Consider the following 20987-nt stretch of genomic DNA (forward strand, 5'->3'; position numbering starts at 1 on the left):
AAAGGTTGGAAGATTATCTTAGATTTAAAGACATTGGTAAATTGAAGATGTTTATTGTTGAAGGCTCTATATGTTTTTTTTTCTATCTAGATGATGATTCTTTTGTTTAATATATGATATTGATTATGTTTATGCAAATATAACCTTAAACATAGGCTTAAATATTTTTTCATGTAATTTAGTATTTTTTTTTACTTTTATCCTTATAATTTTTTTTATTTTAATTCTTATAAGATATGTTTGTTTTATTTTTTTCATCCTTAATTAAAACCTTTAGATAGTGGTTTGAACAACAAAAAATTATTGTAACAGCTAAAAAATATTATCCAAAACACTTTAAGGAAAAAAATAAAACAAACACTATTTTTTTAGGAATACAAAGAAAAAAAATGATAAATTACAATTTAAAAAAATATTTAAGCCTTCTCATTCAAATAATGGCTAGTCATTACATAGTGACTTTATGAAAAGTTATAGTAACCTTTTTTTTTCCTTTTTTAAGCGGGTGAATGTGGAATAGATTCAAAAATTATTTTCAACATTACAATTGGAGACTATTACAGGAGGTTGTCACAAAATTTTGATGTTGAGATGGAAGATAGACCATGCATTCTATAATTTTATAATCATGCAATTTATGGTTGTAATATTTTTTCAATAATAAATTTTAAATATGTTCATTATTTACAAATAAATTATAGAATAAATAATTATAATTTTGGTGTTCGTTCTAATATATAATTTTCATTAATAAAAAGTTTATATTCTTATTATTTTAAATTAAATGCACAAAATGTTTTATGAATTTCATTTTGAAAATTGATTGAACCAAAAGCATTTTTAATGTTTTCATTTTCAGAAAAAAGAAGTCAAAACTAGCATTTTTAAAATTTTGAAAATGTGAAAATGAAAATTGTTTTCAACAAATGAAAACAAGGAAACAATTTTTCAAACTAAACGTCCTCCTATGTTCTCACTTTTATTTTCAGCATGCACAGTCATCGTTCAAGATATTCATATTCTCAAAGGGTCATTGTAAGGGTTCAATCAAGTGTTTAATATTTACCAACAAGCTAATCATTGTGGTGAGTTATTGGCCAAAATGGGTGTCAATGAGCAATGCATTGTGAGATTTTGGAGAGACCCTTCTTCAGACTTCCCACCAACTCGACTTTCCAATGCTTTGGCCTTTGGGCACTTTTGTAATATGTCAGTTTGCTGTGTGTTTCGTTATTAACTTTTTCACTCTTGTTTAAGGCAAAATATAAAATGTATATGTTTACCAACTTTTTAACTTTTCATCTTTTGGCTCAATTATATTTTAGTTTCTCGCATAATTTTGGTTTTTAATCCTCGACTTTTTTTAAAAATAAAAAATAAAAAATTGCTACAATCAAATTCTTCTGGTGTGTGGCTAGGGCCCGACGTCGTGTAACCCCTATCTCCGAGTTAGATTGTATAACTGTTTGATTTAATCTTTTCAACTTAGGAAACATAAATTTATTGTAATTGTTAATTATAAAATACATAATATGATTGTGAATAATTTATCTGTTTGAGTATTTTTTTTTGGGGGGGGGGTTGAAATTTGAGTGTCCTATTTAATGAGGGGAATATAAGCAAATTGCGAACAGGATTAAATGGAAAGAAGTAAAATTAAACAAGGGTCTCTCCAAAATATTTAGGATAAAATATTAGACAATAGTGAAAGAGACAAAACAGAAAGAGTGTTGCATTAAATGAATAAAAAATCAGCGTTGAATATGATATGAAATTCATATCGCGGTATCTCACCAGTCACAACAAATGAGAAGATAAAACATTAAAACAACTGTCTAGATAATAAAAAAACTCTAGAATATAACGAAGCTCCTGTGCACGCAGACACCATTTAGAAGGGTTCTTGTCAAATGTTCCCTAGCTGTAGCCCAGGCTTGAGTCAGTGTCTGCAATATTATTTAGAAATTTAGTATCAGATTGATGATCATAGCAATATGTTGATCTTATCAAAAAATTAGTCCATAAAGTATCAAAATTGATTTTTTGACAATAAAAGTAACCTAACGAAAATGTGTTACATAGCAGTAACTGTTTAGGGCCCTCAAAAGTAAGTTTAGTATGAGGAACAAATGTAGAAACCTCAGGTCAACGCTATGTGTTTCTGTAATGTAAACTGAAACACTAAGCATACGTTAGTGAAAGAGACAAAACAGAAAGAGTGTTGCATTTCCTGCTCAGACAGGGGGGAGTCAGCATCCATGCTATGGGAAGTCGCTTTTTCAGCAATAAGTGGTCCATTTGTTTCAAGTATCATCCTTCAAGGGAGGAAATATTTAGAAAATAGATTAAAACTTTTATGCAATGCAAATAACAAACTCTGATGCTTACCCTCCAACAATCTCATCAAGGCATAAAAGAATGAGGTCCAAGTTTTCCAGTGCCTCTCTTTTGTCAACATTGTTCCTGTAAAAGGCACAAAAAGATAATATACGTGGCAGAAGAAGCATGGTGAGGAAAAGTGCATCTAAATTTCAAATCCAGATAGCAAAATTCGACCTAAAATACCTCAAGAGAAGCGTGACTGCATCAAAAAACCCTCAAGAACTGAAAAGCTAAAATGATTTCATTTGCATCATCGCCGCCAGTGACAAAGAAATGGAGATCTTGCACAAATTTGTAAACAATGATATTGTTGTCCAGTAATGTGATCTCAGCTGTAGATAATGCGAAACAATACACCAGTTACGAAAGAAACAGGATAAAGAGGACTATCTATATGATATTGTTGGATGCATGTTGATATATTGACCAAAAAGGAAAAAGGGGAAAAATGTGTTAGAACTGTTTCCATCATATTAGAACTCAATTGCAGACAAATGATACCTTCTGACTTCTGTAAATAATATATACCAAAGGGTTCAAGCAAAAGATTATATTTGATGACTGAAATATGCATCATAGGACCCCAATAAAATTATGACTTGATACTATGGTAAGTGGCTGTCAAACTGTGAGGCTTACCTTCTGTTCGAGCATTTGTCTTAACAGTCTTACTTACTGAACACAAACTTTTCAAAAGCTATCTTTGAGCTGTTGGTTGGCCAGTCGTCTGAAAAATCCTTGACTGGCACACGCTTTCCCTCTTGAGTCCAAAAGAAGAATATTCTTTATCGATGGACATGCGCCCTACAGATGAAATGCACCACAATTCATTAAAGAAGTGTACCACTACCACATGATACACGCAGCAGCCTATACCTTACACAAATATCATTAAAAGTTCAATTTATTATACAGAATTCCAATAAAATTTAATCATTTTACCCCATTTTCTCATTCATTAAGGAAGGTGCAACACATTTTTTTTTTCAGTCTGATATTTGTTCTCCTTTATGGCCACATAACAATAAATTTTATAATACATGTTAGCACATGGTTATGGCATTGGACATTGCACAAACCGTGCGAAATCATCCCAAGCTGAATCGAAGAACTTCACTGCAGGGTAACATAGTGTATAAACAGAGTTTTCTCTTAATAAACAAGAAAAAAATGAATCAATTTCTCTTGTTGTCAATTATCTAAGCACGGAATCAATTATAGCAATGCTTTCACAAACGCAGACATAGAATAACCAATTGATGTTGGTAATGTATATGAGCAAATACTGAGAACTTTATTTCCCCCTTATATTAGTAGTTTTATTAGTACGATAAGTAGTTGAATTGCTTCGTTTTTTGGTGAACAAAACAAACCCTCTTAGTTTTTTGGTGAATAACATAGCATATCGTAAATCGTTGGAGGGGTGTCAATTCCACCAGCTGAACCATGTTGGCCCACTTTGTTGTGGGTTTTATTAAGTACAAACTAAATCATAATGGGTTTACAGTTTTCTTTTTGGTAAAAGAAAGGGGCCGAAAGAGCAACATTAAGCAAGAATTCTTAGAACATCGCACAAAATCTTATTTTATTTTTAAAAATTGATAGTTTAAATTTATTTTATTGAAATGAATTTAAAAAAATAATAATAATGATGATTAATTACAATATTTGTAAACTTCCAAAGTTGACCCTCTCTATGTAGTTAGTCTTAAAGATCAGGATAAATTGAATCGAGTTATAATTACAACGCAGTAATTTCATTGGTGGGTGGAGTCCGGAGAGAGTGAAGAAGATAGGAACTGAAATGCAAAGGCTGGGTGGCTCCACCCCCAAGAAACAAAGATAAACCAGTAGATGATATGGACTAGACTAGACCTTGTACATGCATGACATGTAACTTCGATTTTTGCACCAAATATGCTTGCTCGTGCCTGATGGTATGTACTTTTTCCGTCTTATGCACTTTTCAAAAAATCTGATGGCAGAAATAATTTAAAATTTTAGAAAGAATTATAATTGGTCAAAAATCAAAAATCAAGAGAAAAAAAAAAGTAATTGAATTTGTTTGAATTTAATATAGTGCATCACTTAACCAAGGGGCATGATTACTTCGTATTTTGTTTTATTTTAGTGAAGCATGATGTTTATAAATAAGTTGGCATTCGAATTGTAGTCACAAGTATGACATAATAGAATAAAATCCTTTGAATTGAGGTTTGTACGAGGGAACCATAAATATGAAGGTGAGACACATAGGAGATCATTGATTATATATAAACTAATATTAAATGGGGTATATATGAACAAGTCAAGAACAACATAGTAGTGCTAATTCACGGGCTGTAGAGGGAAGGACCACACTTGCATTTCCAACTTTCGGGCTCATAATTTGTGTACTGCAATCCCAAATGACTGCGCCTGCTGCTGGTGCTCGGCACTTGAATCGCTTCACATGGAGTGCAACCATAACACTTGTGCTCACAACTTGGTGGACTTGACCCTATTTTGCTTACTCCTCTATAGTAGTATGCTTCTTCCATTAAACCCTTTAAAAAAGGGAATTAAGAAAATAAACACGTTAATTAGGCTAACTCTCTGCATGGAGAGAAATTACTAGGTAGTAAATTAAAAAACTTGAATACGAATCACACACAAGACCATAGACACGTGTTAACTAGAATATGCTCCACTAGAAGGAAGACACACCTTTTCTGGCTCTACAGTATTAGATGGTGAAGACACTGGCCCTGGTCCTGGTGCCGCTTTGGGGCCTGATGGAGCATAGACAACAAAGGGCAAAAGGAATAAAATAGTTAGTTGTCAAAGAGCAATGTTCACTTGAGTTGAAAGGCAAAAAGGGGAAGACATGCTCAAACAATTTTATTTTTATGTATGTTTGAAGGGGTTTTCTAACTTACGTCAAATAAAAAAAATGAAGTTAAAATAATTTCATCTTAAATGATTAGTGCAATTAAGGAAAAATGTACTTCATGAATCATCTTAAAATACATTAAAAAAATTACACCAATCATTTAAGATGGGATTGTTTAACTCCATAGTATTTAGTTTGTATAAGTTAGACAATCCCATGTTTTGAAAATATATTTAAGGAAATGGACTGACAGAAACTTTGAAGCTGAGGAGGTATGAATGTATACTATATATATATGATGAACACATAATTGCAAGGAAAAGTAATGTTAAGAAGTCAATCATCAAAATTAGTGGGGTGCAGTTTATAACTAACCTGGATGGGACATTCCATCAGTTGGAGGAAAGGGCCTCCTTGCTACTACTACTACTACGGATTCCCAACTAACTATTAGTAGAGCTAGCATAAAACAACAGAATGTTGCTTTCATTTTTTTTTTTTTGTTTTTCAAAACCTAAAATGATGAATGTGATGATGATGAGAATCTTCTTTCTCCCTTCACAACAAGAGGCAATTAGGCATGATGATTGATTGTTGAATTGTGGAATATATATAAGAAGGGCGAGAAAGGCTAGCTACTAACTAAACCAGCTTAGCTTGCAATTCCCAAAAACAAGGTCAGAGCCTACAAACTTAACTTGCAAGAGATTTTGTGAGCTTCTTCACAAGCAAGTGATTTTGCTTCACTTAGAGCAAGTTTCACCTTCACTAGGGAGTTCCTAAGACTAGTCTGTTATTCCACTCTCTTTCGGCCTCTAACCTTCAATTGCTTACCTTTCAATACAAGCCAAAGAGCCTTTCTCTCTCTCAAATCAATCTAAGGGTAAGACACTATATACGGTGATCCACAAGTGCAGAATAACAGCACCCATTTTGGGCCTCAAACACCTGCAAGACCCACCCTCATAATTTTTCTGATATTTGATATTAAAATAATGATATTGATATCTAGACTGCAGAGCCTTGCCTTTGTCTTTTAGTGATGCTTTGATTTCGTTGCCATATACGGAAGAAAGAAATCAATGGCAGGGTGGCAGTTACATCTATAAAGTGGGAGAAGAAAAAAAAATCATCAGTATCTGCAGCAACAAATATAATATTTATTGATTTTGTGCGAAAGGACATGAATTTAATTTTCGTAAAATATACTCAAATCGACTAAAACTTGCAAGATACCTGGGAATCATTGTGAAAAACTTAAGGCTATAGTTAAGTGGTACTAAAAAAATCATAAATAGATTAACGTGTGGATACTAGGGTCAACTTTTCTTTGTTGGTTGTTGGGAAACAGACAAAATCTCTTCACCTATATCCAAAATCTGGACCATCCGTTTACATGGCATTAAATTTGAGCGTCGTCCCTCATCTTCTGCTGCTTATTTTACCACATACTAACAGATTCTAGTTACTCAAGACTCAAATATTTACTATATGGTCCAAGCTATACATGTTTATGAGCTCGATTTAATTTAACTTGAGATTAATATTCTGATATTTTGGCTAGCTAATTTCATAGACTTGAACTTGGTTGGAATGTCTTGAATAATGATATGGTTGAATTAAGATTTTGACAAAATACATAGAAATTTAAAATATTTCAACTTAAGTTATAATTTAAAAAAATTAAAATTAAATTATATTTTGCATTATGGATTTTAAAACAGATAGATTAATTTAAGTTTAAAATACTATTACTTATCATTAATTATTTGATCATTATATTCTGAAATATTGCTTGGCATTAATTAGTCAAAGTTTAAACAATTCAAAATGTACCTTATTGTATCCAAAGATAAACCATATGTTATTTTCTAAATCCCAAACTTATCCCAATAAAATAATAATATATTATAATATAAGCGTGGGATTTTAATTTTGAAAACCAAATTAATACTATTACTTATTATTAAGGTTTTTAAAATTAAAATTTTAAATTACTTGTTATTTTATATTTTTAATTACTAATAAAATAATATTCCCTTCTCCTTTTAAATCTTTTACATATATGATAGTTGTAATTAATTCCAAGTCTGGCCAAATTATGAAGACGCCTTCAACACCCTAATACGAGGGTCACTAACACCATTGAGGAAGCCCGAGGGAGGAAAGAACTGGCACTTGGTGGAGGTTAATAACCGTAGAGGGTTCAGTTTACTAATTTTTATCACAATTCCTAATAAATTATTACAAGTACACTTTATCCCATAAAGTGCACTTTTCCCCTCTTAGGAGAGCCATACCTAAGAATTTATAATGTTTATAGAATTTTTTTCTCTCTCGTACACTCAAAACAAAATGTAATTTAAAATTAAAAATCATGTTCTAATACCAATGAATGGAATTTAATTTGATTTGAGATGTACAACCTATAGTTATCTAAGCCTACTCTAAACATATTCGCACAAGGATTATGTGATTTTTTATTTTGACAAATAAACTATGATCACTTCCCTAGTTTTGGGAATGTTCATTTCTCCGAGTCCAAAGTAGCTTTGGCGACTTTGAGTGCATAACCTCACCGATAGGAACGCTAACACATGATCGGTGGAGCACTAATCGTATTATAAGTGGCGTTTAATTTAAAAAATACTCAAGAAAATATTAGAACCAATTCATATTTTACTAAATTGACCAAAGATATCTATCAGGTTACCTTCATTAAATTATATTTGATTTTTTTTCACTGATCTTTTCATTTATTTGATTTTAAGTGGAAATTAACTAGTCATGAGCAGCCTAAAACTATTTTAGAAATCGATCAATTTAAAATTAAAATAAAATAAAATTGAAAACAATAATATGCTCTAGATTTCCTTTTCCATCAATCTGTTATATACTTATATTCAGCAATTGGTCTAAAACTCCCGCAAATCAGTGGCTCCCACTTGGCAATGCAAGAATGAAAACAATGTTTTCATACAATATATTTTTGATAATAAGTTTTACAACATGATCCTTTTCATAACTCTCCATCATGCATGGTTATTCCATATTTTATTAAAAATAAATATAAAAATGTGCATTACCCCAATTTATAGCAGAGCTGAAGGCAATGCACGCTAGCCATATAATCCATATATATTTTTAAACTAGTGACATCAATTGGCAGGGGTTAACCTCCACCTATCATTTGTGCATTGCGTGTTGCAGTTAATCACAAATATTCCAACACACCTCACCTATTGGCTATTATTGATGTCAGCTCTGGCTGTGGCCACTTTTAATAGCCATTTTTGGTTTCATCTGGTGGAATATTTTAGTATAACAAATTAACTAATATTATTCCATCTACCATGCATGCGTCACTATGATGACCAGTTGTAAAATGAAGAGCCATTTCGGTCAACTTGTTGTCGCGTTTAATTAAACTCAATCAAACAAAATGAAAAAGATGGACTAATTAAGTAACCCTAATTAAAATTAAAACTTGTCATGCAAGATAAACACATCTACTGTGTCTTTGTGTGCTATAAATCTAAGTATCTAAGATACTCTCAGCCACGGCCAGAGTGCTTCATTTGGTGACATTCATAGAATCAGTTACCAGTGTATCCTCTGTGCTGTCATTCGTTACAGCTAGCTGCTTCTACTTTCTCTTAGGTCTGCTAGGAATTGCATTAGCTATAGTATAGTTATTAAACATTTTATTCAAATAATTGATTAGCATTCAAATAAACAATTATGTGAACAATTAATAATCAAAGTTTAAATGGACAAAACAGTTTTAATGTCTTATTTCACATGTCATTCATGACTTCCAGATTTTTCTTTGGATGAATTGCCTCACTTTCGGCCTCATTCTTCTGTTTACCCAGTCACTGTCACCCGCTCATTGCCCGCTTGAAGGCTATTAAGGTAAATCCAAACTCTCACTTTTTGTCTCTTTTTTTTTTGTCAGGTCTTCTCCTTCTAGATGCAATCGGACACTAAACTCACTTTTTGTCTTTGGTTTCATGGAAGAGGTACTTTTTTTTTATTGTGTGTCCTAATTATTTTTAAATTGTCTAATTATCTTAAATTTAATTGGCACATTTTTAATTAAATAATTACTTTTCTTTTAAGAAACACGCATAAGCTGTCTTTTAGTTTTCAAGAAAAATTATAAGAATCTTAAAAAAAAATATTGAGTTTCGTTTTTATAATGTTTTCACGAGAGTCGCATTTCATAATCAATTTTGTTATAGCCAAATTCATCTCTTAGTCATTTTCATTAGAATTGATATTTTATAGCATGATCAATTTTAACAATATCAAGAAAACAACTATAATGACCGTGAAAAATTATTTTAAAAAATTGTTAACAATTTAATAAGTGTACCAAATGTTCAAATAGTAAAACTCAAAAGTCTAAGTGTCGAATTTCACATGAATTTTGTGTTGTACTTTTTATTGTATACTTTTTAATTTATAAGAGAAGAAATAATTACAGAGAGGGGTAGAGCAAAAGAGTTAACTAGGGAATTCAATGGAATACGAATGTTAGGACCTAACATGTCTTGTTTGTCTAAGATATATGATTTTTGGGATTTTCCTTTATCAATTCAAGTGAATTTATTCTGCCCACTATTCATTTACTTGACCTTTGAAAAAATTCAACAAATAAAATGCATGAAGCTTCACTTCTAGATGTGTGCTTAAATGCATGGGCATAAAATTATTATCCTATGTCTAGCAATGATTTCCTTATGATATTTTTTCTTTTGTTCTATTAGAAGTTATCCTCTATCGAGAGTTTAACCCCTAAAATTAATGTATACATATATTCTTTGTATTTTTATTAGAAGTTATCCTCTGTGGAACACCTAACCCCTAAAAGAATGTAAAGATGAATAATGCATAGGAGATAAATAGAAAAGACAATAGGATAGGAAACACTTGCTGCATTGATAAATAGTGAGAAGTACATCATACATGACTTTGACTTTTTAGGCCTGTCAGGTCCTAACTAGGGGTTTAACCTCTTATGACCATTGAGGGCCTTACAATAGAATGGGGTTATAAGAACTGATGGAAGAAAATGGGTGAAAGAGAAAGAAATGGAGAAAATGGTGAAAAGTGGACTGGGCCTTCTCGCTCAGTGTGTGTGCTCTGATCTCGCGCTTAATGTGTGTTGTGCGCTTAACGCTGGTAACTGTTTGTGCGCTTAGCGCGTGTTGCTCGCTGAGCGCACTGTTGGACTGAGCTTGGATGTTGTAATCTTCAATTTTTTTTTCTTAATTTGTTGTACTTTTTGCTCTTAGTCCCTTCAATTGTTATATTTGTAACCAACATTTAGAAAAACATCAATTCTTAACAATTTAGACCAAATAGCTGCTAAATAATTATTTTTTAAAGATAATTTTACTTTATTTTTCGTTATTAACAATACAATTATTTAGCAGTTATCAAAGATTAAGATAGCACTTGATATGATTTGAGTATTTATTTTCTATTTTTATTTTCTAAAATCATTTTCAATTTTAGAAAACACTCAAATTAGTCACCTAAAATTCCGAAACAAACATGTAACTAATCTTATGAAAGGTCATATCTCTGCAGTTTGTTTCATTGATGAAAATCTAATTTTAAGAAATTTCAAATGGACTTGCTACTGGGATTTGAGACAGTGTTTGATTCGATCTTGAGGCCTGGAAAATTATACAGGGGGGCCTTCCTACGCCTTCTCCGCATTTCAGGAGCCCAAAAAGGATATGGACCGGTAACCAGGGTTACTATGCTAAATCTTTTGTTTTAAATTTGAAGACAGTTTTACTATTATTAGTTCCCTTAAACATTTTTATTCAAAAGTATAATGTTTTCTTTTGTCACCATACACGTTTAAAGCATCCACCAATTTTTTCGATAATTAATTCCGGCATGGAAAAGTATAATGTTTAATATTATCAATAAAATCATTTTTAATGTTTAATATTCCGGCATGGAAAATTATATTTACTAATTCTTTAACTAATCTCCTTAACAAAATCATTTTTAATATAAGGGTTTCTATTTTGTACAAGAACAATCTTGTGGAAAGAAGGAAAAGAACTTTCCGAAGGAAGATTCCATATTTAGGGAGCAAATATTAATGTAGTACTTTTTGGGAGAAAAAATGTACCCAAAAAAACAAAAGCAGAACAAAGTCCACGTAACTCGTAATGGAATGAAAGTTAGCTTGGTCCCTCTCCCTTAATTCCCTCATTTCTCTTTTCATGTCTAAATCTAAAATTATCAAAAGCGTGCACACATTTTTCTATATCTAAATCAACAGCTTAATTTTGCTCAAAAAAATCAACATCTTCATTTCTTCCATCATGACCGATTCTTGTTTTTGAAATATAATGCCTAAACTTTGTAGCTTTGGACTGATTCTCTTTCTTTCCCAATTTCCGCGTGTAGCCAAACCATTTCTCAATTCACATCATTCTCTTTCTGCTTCCAAAAATGTTACAAAAACATGTACTATATGTGGTATATACACATTCAAGGTAACGCATACGTATAATGTGTGAACATTCAAACCCGTCGTGGGCTCAGCAAGTCGCAACATCGTTTTTATTTGTTTATTTTTACTATTCAAAACAACTCAATTTTATGGAACTAGAAAGTCACACAACGTTTCCTCTTAATTAATTTTCAATTCAAACCGAACCAATTTGATGGCAACCAAATTCCAAAGGTCTCCATTTTTCTATAGTAGACGTCTCTTGCGTATTTGTAGGTGCCTAAGCCTCTTCCAAACTTGTGCAGTATATAAGAGGCCGGGAAGTGCCATTTCAAAGACTAAACTCTGTTGTATACATGAAACTATAAAGAACCTGACATTTTTACTACCAGGTGACCCCTTTCTCACCCTTTTAATTAAAACTCTCTAGCTATTAGTTACTTTGTGTATATGTTTTGGCTATGTATATTTATAGCTATCCCATGCACTCTCAATATCCAGTTTCGAAATGCTTGATATGATTCTTCTTTATTTCCTTCGTATGAGGTCATATGTATCTTCTAGAGAATTTTGCTCGAGTTGGGTATGACGAATACAGTCAAATTGTGAATTGCTATCAATTTGAATATTGGTTGAATGTTATTTTAGTCTTTGATCTTTACTATTACATATCTCGAGGTAATGAAAGATATATGTGTGTCTGCTTTTTTTGTTAGAATTGTATGCTTTTCATTTAACGGTTCTTCTTCCTGATTGCAAGTTTTATGTATATGTACCTCAAACAAGTTGATGCATTAAATGTGCCACTGCTAATAATTAATAAGAATGCTGGAAAATGTGAAGGACAATGTTCCTGATTTTTGCACAGGAATGGGAATGCTTGCGATTAGCAAGGAAGGAGAGGTCACAGTGAGCTTCAAGAACAACATAAACTTGAATGATTTCTACAAGCCTGAACAATCTACTAGCTTGAAGAGAAGGAAGGTGGGAAATCTGAAGCTCCAAACCACATTCTCATTCAAACATCTACTTTCAGCGAACTGTGGTTCACAAGAGGAAGTTGAGGACTTGTTCAACAAACGAAGCCCCATGGTTTTGTCAAAAAAACCAAAACAAATGTTTTCTCCAACTTCCTCTGACCAGCTTGATTTAGCTGCATTAATGATTCAGAAAGTTTACAAGAGTTATAGGATTAGAAGAAATCTGGCTGATTGTGCAGTTGTTTGCGAGGAGCTATGGTTTGCTCAATATCTAACTCTACTGCTGTCTTTTCCTTTCTTTTCCTTTTTTTAAATTAAATGTGCATTTGGTACTTGAAAATACTACTTTTTTAAATTAATTCCGAGTTAAATTTTATATATCTGTGGTTCTTAAAATTATGTAATTTAAAGCCTTTATAAAAGATTAGAAGCACATTTTTGTTAAATATATAGAGATGAAAATGAATAAAACTTAAATAGTGATTTAAAAAAGGTATAATTATAGGAATAAAGATAATATATTTAAGCATTTTTTTTAAGTTTATGAGCTATCCATATTCAATTATAAGTGCTTAGTGCACTTTCAAAAAACAAGTGTCTTATGTTTTTTTCTCTGGTCCAGGTGGAAAGATTCAATGATTACTGCTTTTAACAGGTGCTCCATATCTAGTTTTGACTCTGATAAATCAGAAAAAGCTATTTCAAAATGGACACTAGCTAGGAAGATGGCTGCTAAGGTATTCTTTAATATTAGAAGCCAAAAACTTTAATCGACTTTGACTAAGAATATCTTTTTATGTACTTTGCTTCAGGGTCCATATTAGTCTTCTTTGAACCATTTTCATTGCCGGAAAGATAATCTACTTAACATAGTTTGATTAGGACCACAGAGACGTATTCAATGTTTACAATGGTTTTTCTCAAAAAAAAAAAAGTATACGATGTCTTTCTCAAAAAAAAAAAAATATATTTTGGGATCTTGTTGAATGCCAACCCCTGCACTTTTTGTTTTCTCTGTTGTTAGGTGGGGAAAGATTTGTCCAAAGATGATAAGGCACAAAAATTGGCACTAAGGCACTGGCTTGAAGCTGTAAGCTCATACGTCTACACCTAGACTATTAATTTCATTTTTCTATAGATAATAATTTTTCTTGAGTTTTGTCATATGTTATCTTAGAATCCAAGGAAGTCAATTAAATGGAGGCTATGGTTTCCTTATATATTGCAGATTGATCCTCGTCATCGTTATGGCCACAACCTTCATTTCTATTACTTGGTTTGGTTTCATAGCCAGAGTTGTCAGCCTTTTTTCTACTGGTAAATTTTTAATGGGGCAAGGGCTAGTATGGATTCCTGTAGATGCTAAATTCTTAGGCCTGAGAGAAATTTTGATCTTTATTTTCTAACTTCTTAAATGTATCTTGGTAACATGAAGGTTGGATGTTGGAGGTGGCAAGGAATTAAATCTTGAAGAATGCCCTACAGAGCAACTGCAGAGACAGCGCATAAAATACCTTGGACCAGTAAGTTATTTCACCACACATAACGTCAAAGATGAGTAATGATAAAGGAATAACTTTTCATTCCAAACACCTCATCAACATCTCTTATTTTTCTTTATCTCTCTTTTTCTATCACATCATAAATCCTATTATATATATATTTTTTCTCTTTTTTCTTTCTTTTTCTAGGTGTAAGATAATATATAAGGTGTCTTTCAAACATTTTTCTTCACTAAAATTAATAATACTTGTAATAATTTTGTAGTGCAATGGTTGCATCAATGACAACATGTCTTATTTGACATTGGTATTAGTGAATTTGAGGCACAATAGACTTCACTTGTAATGACTTTATTTTATGTTTTATAAAAGTTTTGCTATGTCAACAAAGTTTTCCTTGTATTAAAAGTTTCAACGGTGTTGCTTGAAATTTGCAGGAAGAGAGGGAAGCATACGAAGTGATTGTGGAGGGAGGAAGGCTTGTTTATAGACAAAGCAGGGACCTTGTACATACTACGGAGGATTCCAAGTGGATTTTTGTCCTGAGCACATCTAGAATTTTGTACGTTGGGCAGAAGAAGAAAGGTCAATTTCAGCACTCCAGTTTTCTAGCCGGTGGTGCTACCATTGCATCCGGAAGATTGGTTGCTCAAAATGGAGTTCTTCATGTATGCTAAATGTTTTATACGTATACGCCATTGATAATTTCTATTATAATTCTGTTATTTTGTCACAAAATGAAAAATTCAAAAGAAAGAAATTGAAAAACATATATATCTTGTAAGAACAAATTTCATCTTAAGAACGTGAAAACTAAAAATTAAGTTATCAAAATTAAAAGGTTAGTATTCACAAGATTGCTTAAAAAAAATTGTGCATATTGCTTTTAATTTTGACTATTTAAATTGATCTAATAGTCTATATTTGTTGTTCTCATTTTTTTATCACAATAAATAGTTCTCAATTTACATGCTTCTGCATTTCATTTCCTTTATAACTGAATTGATCTTCATTTGCATTTTATGCAGGCTATATGGCCCTATAGTGGTCACTACCGTCCAACGGAGAAGAACTTTAAGGAATTCATTAGCTTCTTGGAGGAACACAAAGTGGACATGACAAATGTAAAGGTAAATCACTTTAAAAAGCAATCTTTCCCCTATAGATTTGCCAAATTGGCCTTCAATTTAAAATCAATTTGCTGAACATATCTTTAACCTTTAAGTAATTTCACGGATGTTGTCTGCTGCAGAGAGATCCAATTGATGAAGATGTCCCACCTTCTAATCCTGTGAATGAGGAGCCACTATTTGAGTACATGGAAGGCAATGTGGGTGCCAGTGACAGTGCCAATAATTGTGGTAAAGATGTTGAAGAGAACAAGCCAATGTCAAGCAAATGGACTACTGGAGTAGGTCCTAGAATTGGTTGTCTGAGAGTATCCAGCAAATTTCCAAGTTCAGGCATTTGAACAACTCAATCTTTCACCTAGAGTCAACGATGAAACATTTGCTGGCAAAGCACCTATTCCCTCTCCCAGGCCTAGAACAAAACATCTGTCGCCTAGGCTTGTCAACATGGGACTTCCTAGCCCAATGGTACATGTTTCTCCTCTTTAGGTTCTTTGGACATTCTAGTGCGTGAGCACTGCTTTAGTTTTAGCATATGAATTTGCACCATAGGTACATAATACAGTATGATAAAGGGTCACAAAGGAGCTAACCCAATAGTTATTGTTTCATTTGGGTTTTTATTTGCCAATTATTTGGGACAGATAGTTTCTATTGAATTATTCTTTTCCCTGCCCCTTAAATGCTCAGTTGCTTATCCAATAGTCTTAAGGGGTTGGGTTAATCATCACATTCTTGTAAGTCGAATCACATTTGCAAATATAGCTTTTTTTTTTAATCTACCTCTCTTCCCTCGCTCTTTATGTGGTTTGGAGATAAGATGGACATATTGAGAGCAAGTCGTGCTCTTTGTCTGTAAAATAAGGGATTGGCATGTAATGCTTTCATTGGTAACAATGGTGTGCGTATGCACTTTGATTCATTGAAGCTTTTTTAAGTCCAGATTTGGCTTGTGTTGCCGAAAAAAAAGAAGCTCGATAATCGATTTGGATTAGGAATGTTAATGTTTAGCCATGAGCAAAGTTGACCACATTATCATCATTCATCAACGAACTATTTTTTTTTTTTTTTTTACTTTTAAGATTGGAAAATCTCTTCCACGCAACGCAATATGGCCAAGTGATGTGATTTATTTCGGCCTTTAGCTCAGTACCACCCCGCTACATTCAAGATTAGGGAATTGAAACCAAGAAGCTAAAATGAAATTCATCATAACACACTCTATTTTTCCAGCAAAGAATGATATTACATAAAATTATAAGCCAAATGAATCTTGACCTATTAAAATTAAACCTTTTATACTTGTTTTTATTATAAACATGTAGTATTATTTTCTTTTTGGTATTTTGAAAATTTGCTCTCACTTCCACGTAATTAATATTAATGACATATTTGGAGTCATTAAAACTGATTTTACGATAATCAACTATATGAAAAATAATAATCAGCTATATATGGATTCTTGGGGGAATGGGCATGTTCAACTTTGGGCTTTATTCTATTGGGCTTTGTTCTAATGGGCTATGTAGGAGTGAGGCTATGCAGAGAATCCGCGGATAGCTAGTGATAGGGTCAAATCGGAGCGTGCGTGGGAAATAAAGAAAGAAAATGTGTGAGTTTTGATTTTGATTTTTGAGTATCAGGTTACCGTTATGATTTGACTTTGATGGTCTTTTTCTTCCACCAACACAAATTCAAATTTCAAAACTTGCTTCTCTCTCAACCTTGCCTTAATTAACCCCAACACATCACAAACCACGATCCATACTCTCTCTTACACTAAACTAAAACGCCCCCCCCCCCAAAAAAAAACTCTCTCTTTCTCTCTTTCACAGTGCTTCACAGCAGAAGCTGCTGCCTCTCTAACCCAAAACGGTATCTTTTCTCCGATGGGTGCTTCGGGAAGGTGGTTTAAGTCACTTCTTCCTTTTAGAAAGACCTCAACTTCAACAACCGATCAAGTAAGTGAAGAAGTGGTTTAAGTTACTATTTTTGTTTTATCTATCCGTTTCGTTTTGGTTCTTTTATGCTATTCACTGTTTACACAATCAGGATAAGGGTGGTGACAACAAGAGTAAGAAGAAGTGGAAGCTATGGAGGGCTTCTTCAGAAGGGTCCATGAAGAAAGTTGGTGGTGGTGGTGGTGGTGCTGCTGCTGCATCTGATTCTTCCCTTACTTATGCGGTGGCCGTGATGGTTCCCAAAGATTTCAAGCTCATCAAGCAGGAATGGGCTGCCATTCGCATTCAGGCTGTGTTTCGAGCCTTCTTGGTAACCTCATGCTTTAATTTTAGCTTCTTAGTTATGCTATGAGTTTATGCTTTCTCATAGCTTGACTTTGCAATTCCAATTTCCAAGTTCAATTTTTAGGATCAAGAGGTAGGACTTAGAGTTAGGACCTCCCTATGAAATTTAATTTTGTTCAACAACATCTAGTAGATCCAAATTCAGAAAGTGGAGAGCCTGTGATTTTGTGAAATAAAAAATCAGCTAGCAGCAGACCTTAACCCAATAGAAGTAAAAAATATTGATTGGCAAATGTTAATTGTTAGAAAGTTAGTTTTTGTTAGAGAGGATCGAACCGGTGACCTTCCCCAGTTCCCCTCCTCCCCTTCTCCCTTAACCCGAAGTGAAATGAAATTTAATTTTCATGTTCCTAGTGCTCTAGAAGACAGAGTCTGTGATGACTCTTATGTTTAAGGTATTAGGCATGCGTGTCTTGTGCTTGCATCTTTCTATCCTAATGTTCTTTCTTTTATTTTTCATATTGACCTTAGTTCTGTTGATACACTTTGCAGGCTAGACGAGCTTTGAGGGCTTTAAGGGCAGTGGTAAGGCTACAAGCTATTTTTAGAGGCCGGCTAGTCAGGAAGCAAGCAGCTGTTACTCTAAGATGCATGCAGGCTCTTGTTCGAGTTCAGGCGCGAGTGAGGGCAAGGAATGTGAGGAATTCTCCAGAAGGGAAAGCTGTGCAGAAATTACTTGATGAGCATCGCAACCAAGCTGATCCTTTTAATCAAATTGAGGTGGTATCATAATTTGACTCAAGATAATCTGACATTCTGTATTGATCATTCTGAGTTAACATATTAGGAGATGCTAACATGTTGCATATTTTGCCATGTTGCTATCAGCAAGGATGGTGTGATATTCCTGGAACTGTGGATGAAGTTAAAGCAAAGCTACAAATGAGGCAAGAAGGAGCCATCAAGAGGGATAGAGCAATGGCATACTCTCTCTCCACACAGGTAAGGAAGTTGAGAACATACTATGTGGTATACTTTTTCGTTTATTTGGTAAGATTTATTTGTTAAAATTATTATTGCCAAATTCATATGGTTCAAATATCTTTGTTTGCTTAAAGCAGTCAAGACTGTGTGCTAGTCCAAACCCAAAAGCCACTAAGGCAATGACTCCTCTCAAGAATAACAACCTAAGCAATAAGAGCTTAGGATATAGCTTGTTGGAACGCTGGATGGAAGCCAAGCCATGGGAGAGTCCAATCTCAAGGAAGAGTGAAGGCCTTGTTCCTGCTTTTCAATCAAGAAGGAATGGTATGACAACTAGGGTTTCTGTTAAGCCTATTATAACCAGTCAATCCACTTCATCATCTTCGGCCATAAGCTCTGAGTACATGTGTGATGATAATAGCCCTGTGTCAACATCTTATACATCTGGATCTCCATCTTTGCCATCCACCCACACTGCTTTGGTGGAAGCAACAGAGGAAAGAGATGCTCATCAACCAAGCTACATGAGTCTGACAGAATCAACTAAGGCTAAACTGAGAGCTTGCAGGAGTTCTTCACAGAATTCAAAGAGACTTGTTATGGAGGACAGTGTGTCTCACAGCACAACAACAGGCCTTATGAATGGAGATACTAGAAGCTGTTCTGATTCTGATCCTTCAGTTAACTTGTGGAAGGATTCTTGTGCAACAACTCTAAGGGCAAGTTATCAAAAACGACAAATTAGGATATGAGTTTCTGTAACAGTGGCAGATGTTGTTTACTTTCAATGAGTTCAACAGCTTGTTGTCCGTTGTCACCTTCACAAATTAGGGATGAGTTTTCTGTAACAGTGGCAGATGTGCAAGTTAGGATAGAGGGGCTAATTGACAGTGTAGATAATATAAGTGGTTTTGTTTTGTTTTGTGTGAAGAATGAAATAGCAAAATAAGTACACTACTTCAATCTGTATGGTGCTTTGTGCACTAATATATGCTTTATGTATGAATTATCTAAACTCTTGAGTAGAAATCGAGCTTAAGATGAGATAATATTATTCACTTATTTTGGAAGCTATCGATGCATTGTTTTTGTTCCCTCATTGTAGTTATGGTGCTCTTTCACTCAATAAGCTAGACTTTTGGGTTACACACTTCTTATGGGCTTTACTCATGAGTGTTGTGTGATCTACACTTGAGTCTTGTCCACGAAAAATCCATTGAACTAATGCATCTGTGCATGTGCCAGCATCTGCCACATCCATGATTGCATTATCTAACTAAAGATTATTTTTCCGTGATATGTACAATTAACCTTGAAAAGCCTCTGTTCACTCTCCGGTTGTTCAATAACAGAAAATAATGCTAATAAAATTCAACTATTCTTCTAATTCCCCTTCGTGGAATTGACTGTTTTTGTCCAAATAAATAAGGACTACATGTTGCAACCTGTAACATTGTGTCAGTAACAAGTTTGGTTGCTGGGCTTCAATTGGGAACCAATGCACATTATAACATACTATCATGCTTTGGCTGCTGGGCTTCAATTGGGAACCTTTTTTAAGATATTTTTTTCAAAAGTTTTCATAAGAATTTTTAAAAAAAAAAATCTTATTTCAAAATAAGCTAATTTAAACCCACACCTGTTATCTTGAGTCCAAGTGTCATAAATAGTAGTATCTTTGTTAGTCTGGCTTATTAATATTTTCAATTCAATCTATCATAAAAATCATGTTCTTTTATTAGTTGTGGACCAAAATAAAAATCATGTTTGTTTTTTATGCCTGAGTGGCTCCATCACCCAACTTTTGTTGTCCATTATGTAAGTTGAACCCAAAACTTCTGAGCAGTAAGAAGGATGCAAAAAACATCAATTCAAGATTAGAGATGTGTAAGCTTTATTTGAAAAAGTTTATCTCCACTTAAGCAACAAGAATAATTTAATAGCTAGTTTAAATCACGTGGTCCAATTTATAATAATATGTAATGTTGCAACATTTAGTATGGTCCAGTTCCAGTCAATCATGCTTTTGCCTTAAGGACCACAGTTATCACCTCACAATTGAAGTATTTGTGCATTATTTAACCGGTATGCATCAAACTAAAAAAAAATTGATAGACACATAATACTAATGAAACATTTTGAGTTCCAAATGGACCAAACGATGAAATGGTTCAAAGGTCAATTTCAGAAGCATGGAGGTATACTGATAAGGCCATAGAGAGTATCTCCAATCCAAACCATATTAGTTTTACTTGTCTATACTGCATGGCCTACGTGAGAATATGCGCTAACAAAGGCAAAAAATCAGGATGCCACCAAAAGTTGTAAAAAAAATTGAATGTCATTTGATAGGATTCTCAAGTGAGGGATGCTTTCTTCAATTTGGAGTAAGTGTGCAAACTTCCTT

The 20987-nt window shown here is 33.4% G+C and overlaps 2 protein-coding genes and 2 pseudogenes across 4 annotated transcripts; 2 read left to right on the forward strand and 2 right to left on the reverse strand.

Moving 5' to 3' along the window:
* Nucleotides 1–1669: 1669 nt before the first annotated feature.
* Nucleotides 1670–3830, reverse strand: LOC114388043 (annotated as a pseudogene).
* A 703-nt stretch (nt 3831–4533) lies between these two features.
* Nucleotides 4534–6872, reverse strand: LOC114386415 (EPIDERMAL PATTERNING FACTOR-like protein 1). Of its 2 annotated transcripts, none has more exons than XM_028346425.1 (4): nt 6621–6872; nt 5630–6357; nt 5089–5153; nt 4534–4928 (listed from the first exon to the last, which is right to left on the reverse strand). In XM_028346425.1, exons 2-4 carry the CDS (start codon nt 5742–5744, stop codon nt 4716–4718), a joined length of 393 nt encoding a protein of 130 aa, XP_028202226.1. In that variant the 5' UTR covers nt 5745–6357; nt 6621–6872; the 3' UTR covers nt 4534–4715. The 2 variants fall into 2 exon arrangements, with proteins under 2 accessions (XP_028202226.1, XP_028202225.1); XM_028346424.1 differs by having other exon boundaries at nt 6491–6872.
* Nucleotides 6873–8738: 1866 nt separating this feature from the next.
* On the forward strand, nt 8739–16128 carry LOC114386299 (annotated as a pseudogene).
* An 823-nt stretch (nt 16129–16951) lies between these two features.
* On the forward strand, nt 16952–19654 carry LOC114386300 (protein IQ-DOMAIN 1-like). 2 transcript variants are annotated; one of them, XM_028346264.1, is made up of 5 exons: nt 16952–17311; nt 17403–17621; nt 18149–18376; nt 18485–18598; nt 18715–19654. In XM_028346264.1, exons 1-5 carry the CDS (start codon nt 17240–17242, stop codon nt 19330–19332), a joined length of 1251 nt encoding a protein of 416 aa, XP_028202065.1. In that variant the 5' UTR covers nt 16952–17239; the 3' UTR covers nt 19333–19654. The 2 variants fall into 2 exon arrangements, with proteins under 2 accessions (XP_028202065.1, XP_028202066.1); XM_028346265.1 differs by having other exon boundaries at nt 16954–17311; nt 18718–19654.
* Nucleotides 19655–20987: the final 1333 nt, after the last annotated feature.

Source organism: Glycine soja, chromosome 15 (genome assembly GCF_004193775.1).
Source record: "Glycine soja cultivar W05 chromosome 15, ASM419377v2, whole genome shotgun sequence".
Classification (NCBI taxonomy): domain Eukaryota; kingdom Viridiplantae; phylum Streptophyta; class Magnoliopsida; order Fabales; family Fabaceae; genus Glycine; species Glycine soja.

Excerpts from the sequence above, each read along its gene's own strand:
- LOC114386415 (XM_028346425.1), bottom strand. The coding sequence starts at position 5,744 with ATGAAAGCAACATTCTGTTGTTTTATGCTAGCTCTACTAATAGTTAGT. Across the intron at positions 5,154-5,629 it reads TGATGGAATGTCCCATCCAG|GCCCCAAAGCGGCACCAGGA; the intron begins GTTAGTTATAAA and ends ATGCTCCATCAG. Across the intron at positions 4,929-5,088 it reads ATACTGTAGAGCCAGAAAAG|GGTTTAATGGAAGAAGCATA; the intron begins GTGTGTCTTCCT and ends CCTTTTTTAAAG.
- LOC114386300 (XM_028346264.1), top strand. The coding sequence starts at position 17,240 with ATGGGTGCTTCGGGAAGGTGGTTTAAGTCACTTCTTCCTTTTAGAAAG. Across the intron at positions 17,622-18,148 it reads CTGTGTTTCGAGCCTTCTTG|GCTAGACGAGCTTTGAGGGC; the intron begins GTAACCTCATGC and ends TACACTTTGCAG. Across the intron at positions 18,377-18,484 it reads ATCCTTTTAATCAAATTGAG|CAAGGATGGTGTGATATTCC; the intron begins GTGGTATCATAA and ends TGTTGCTATCAG.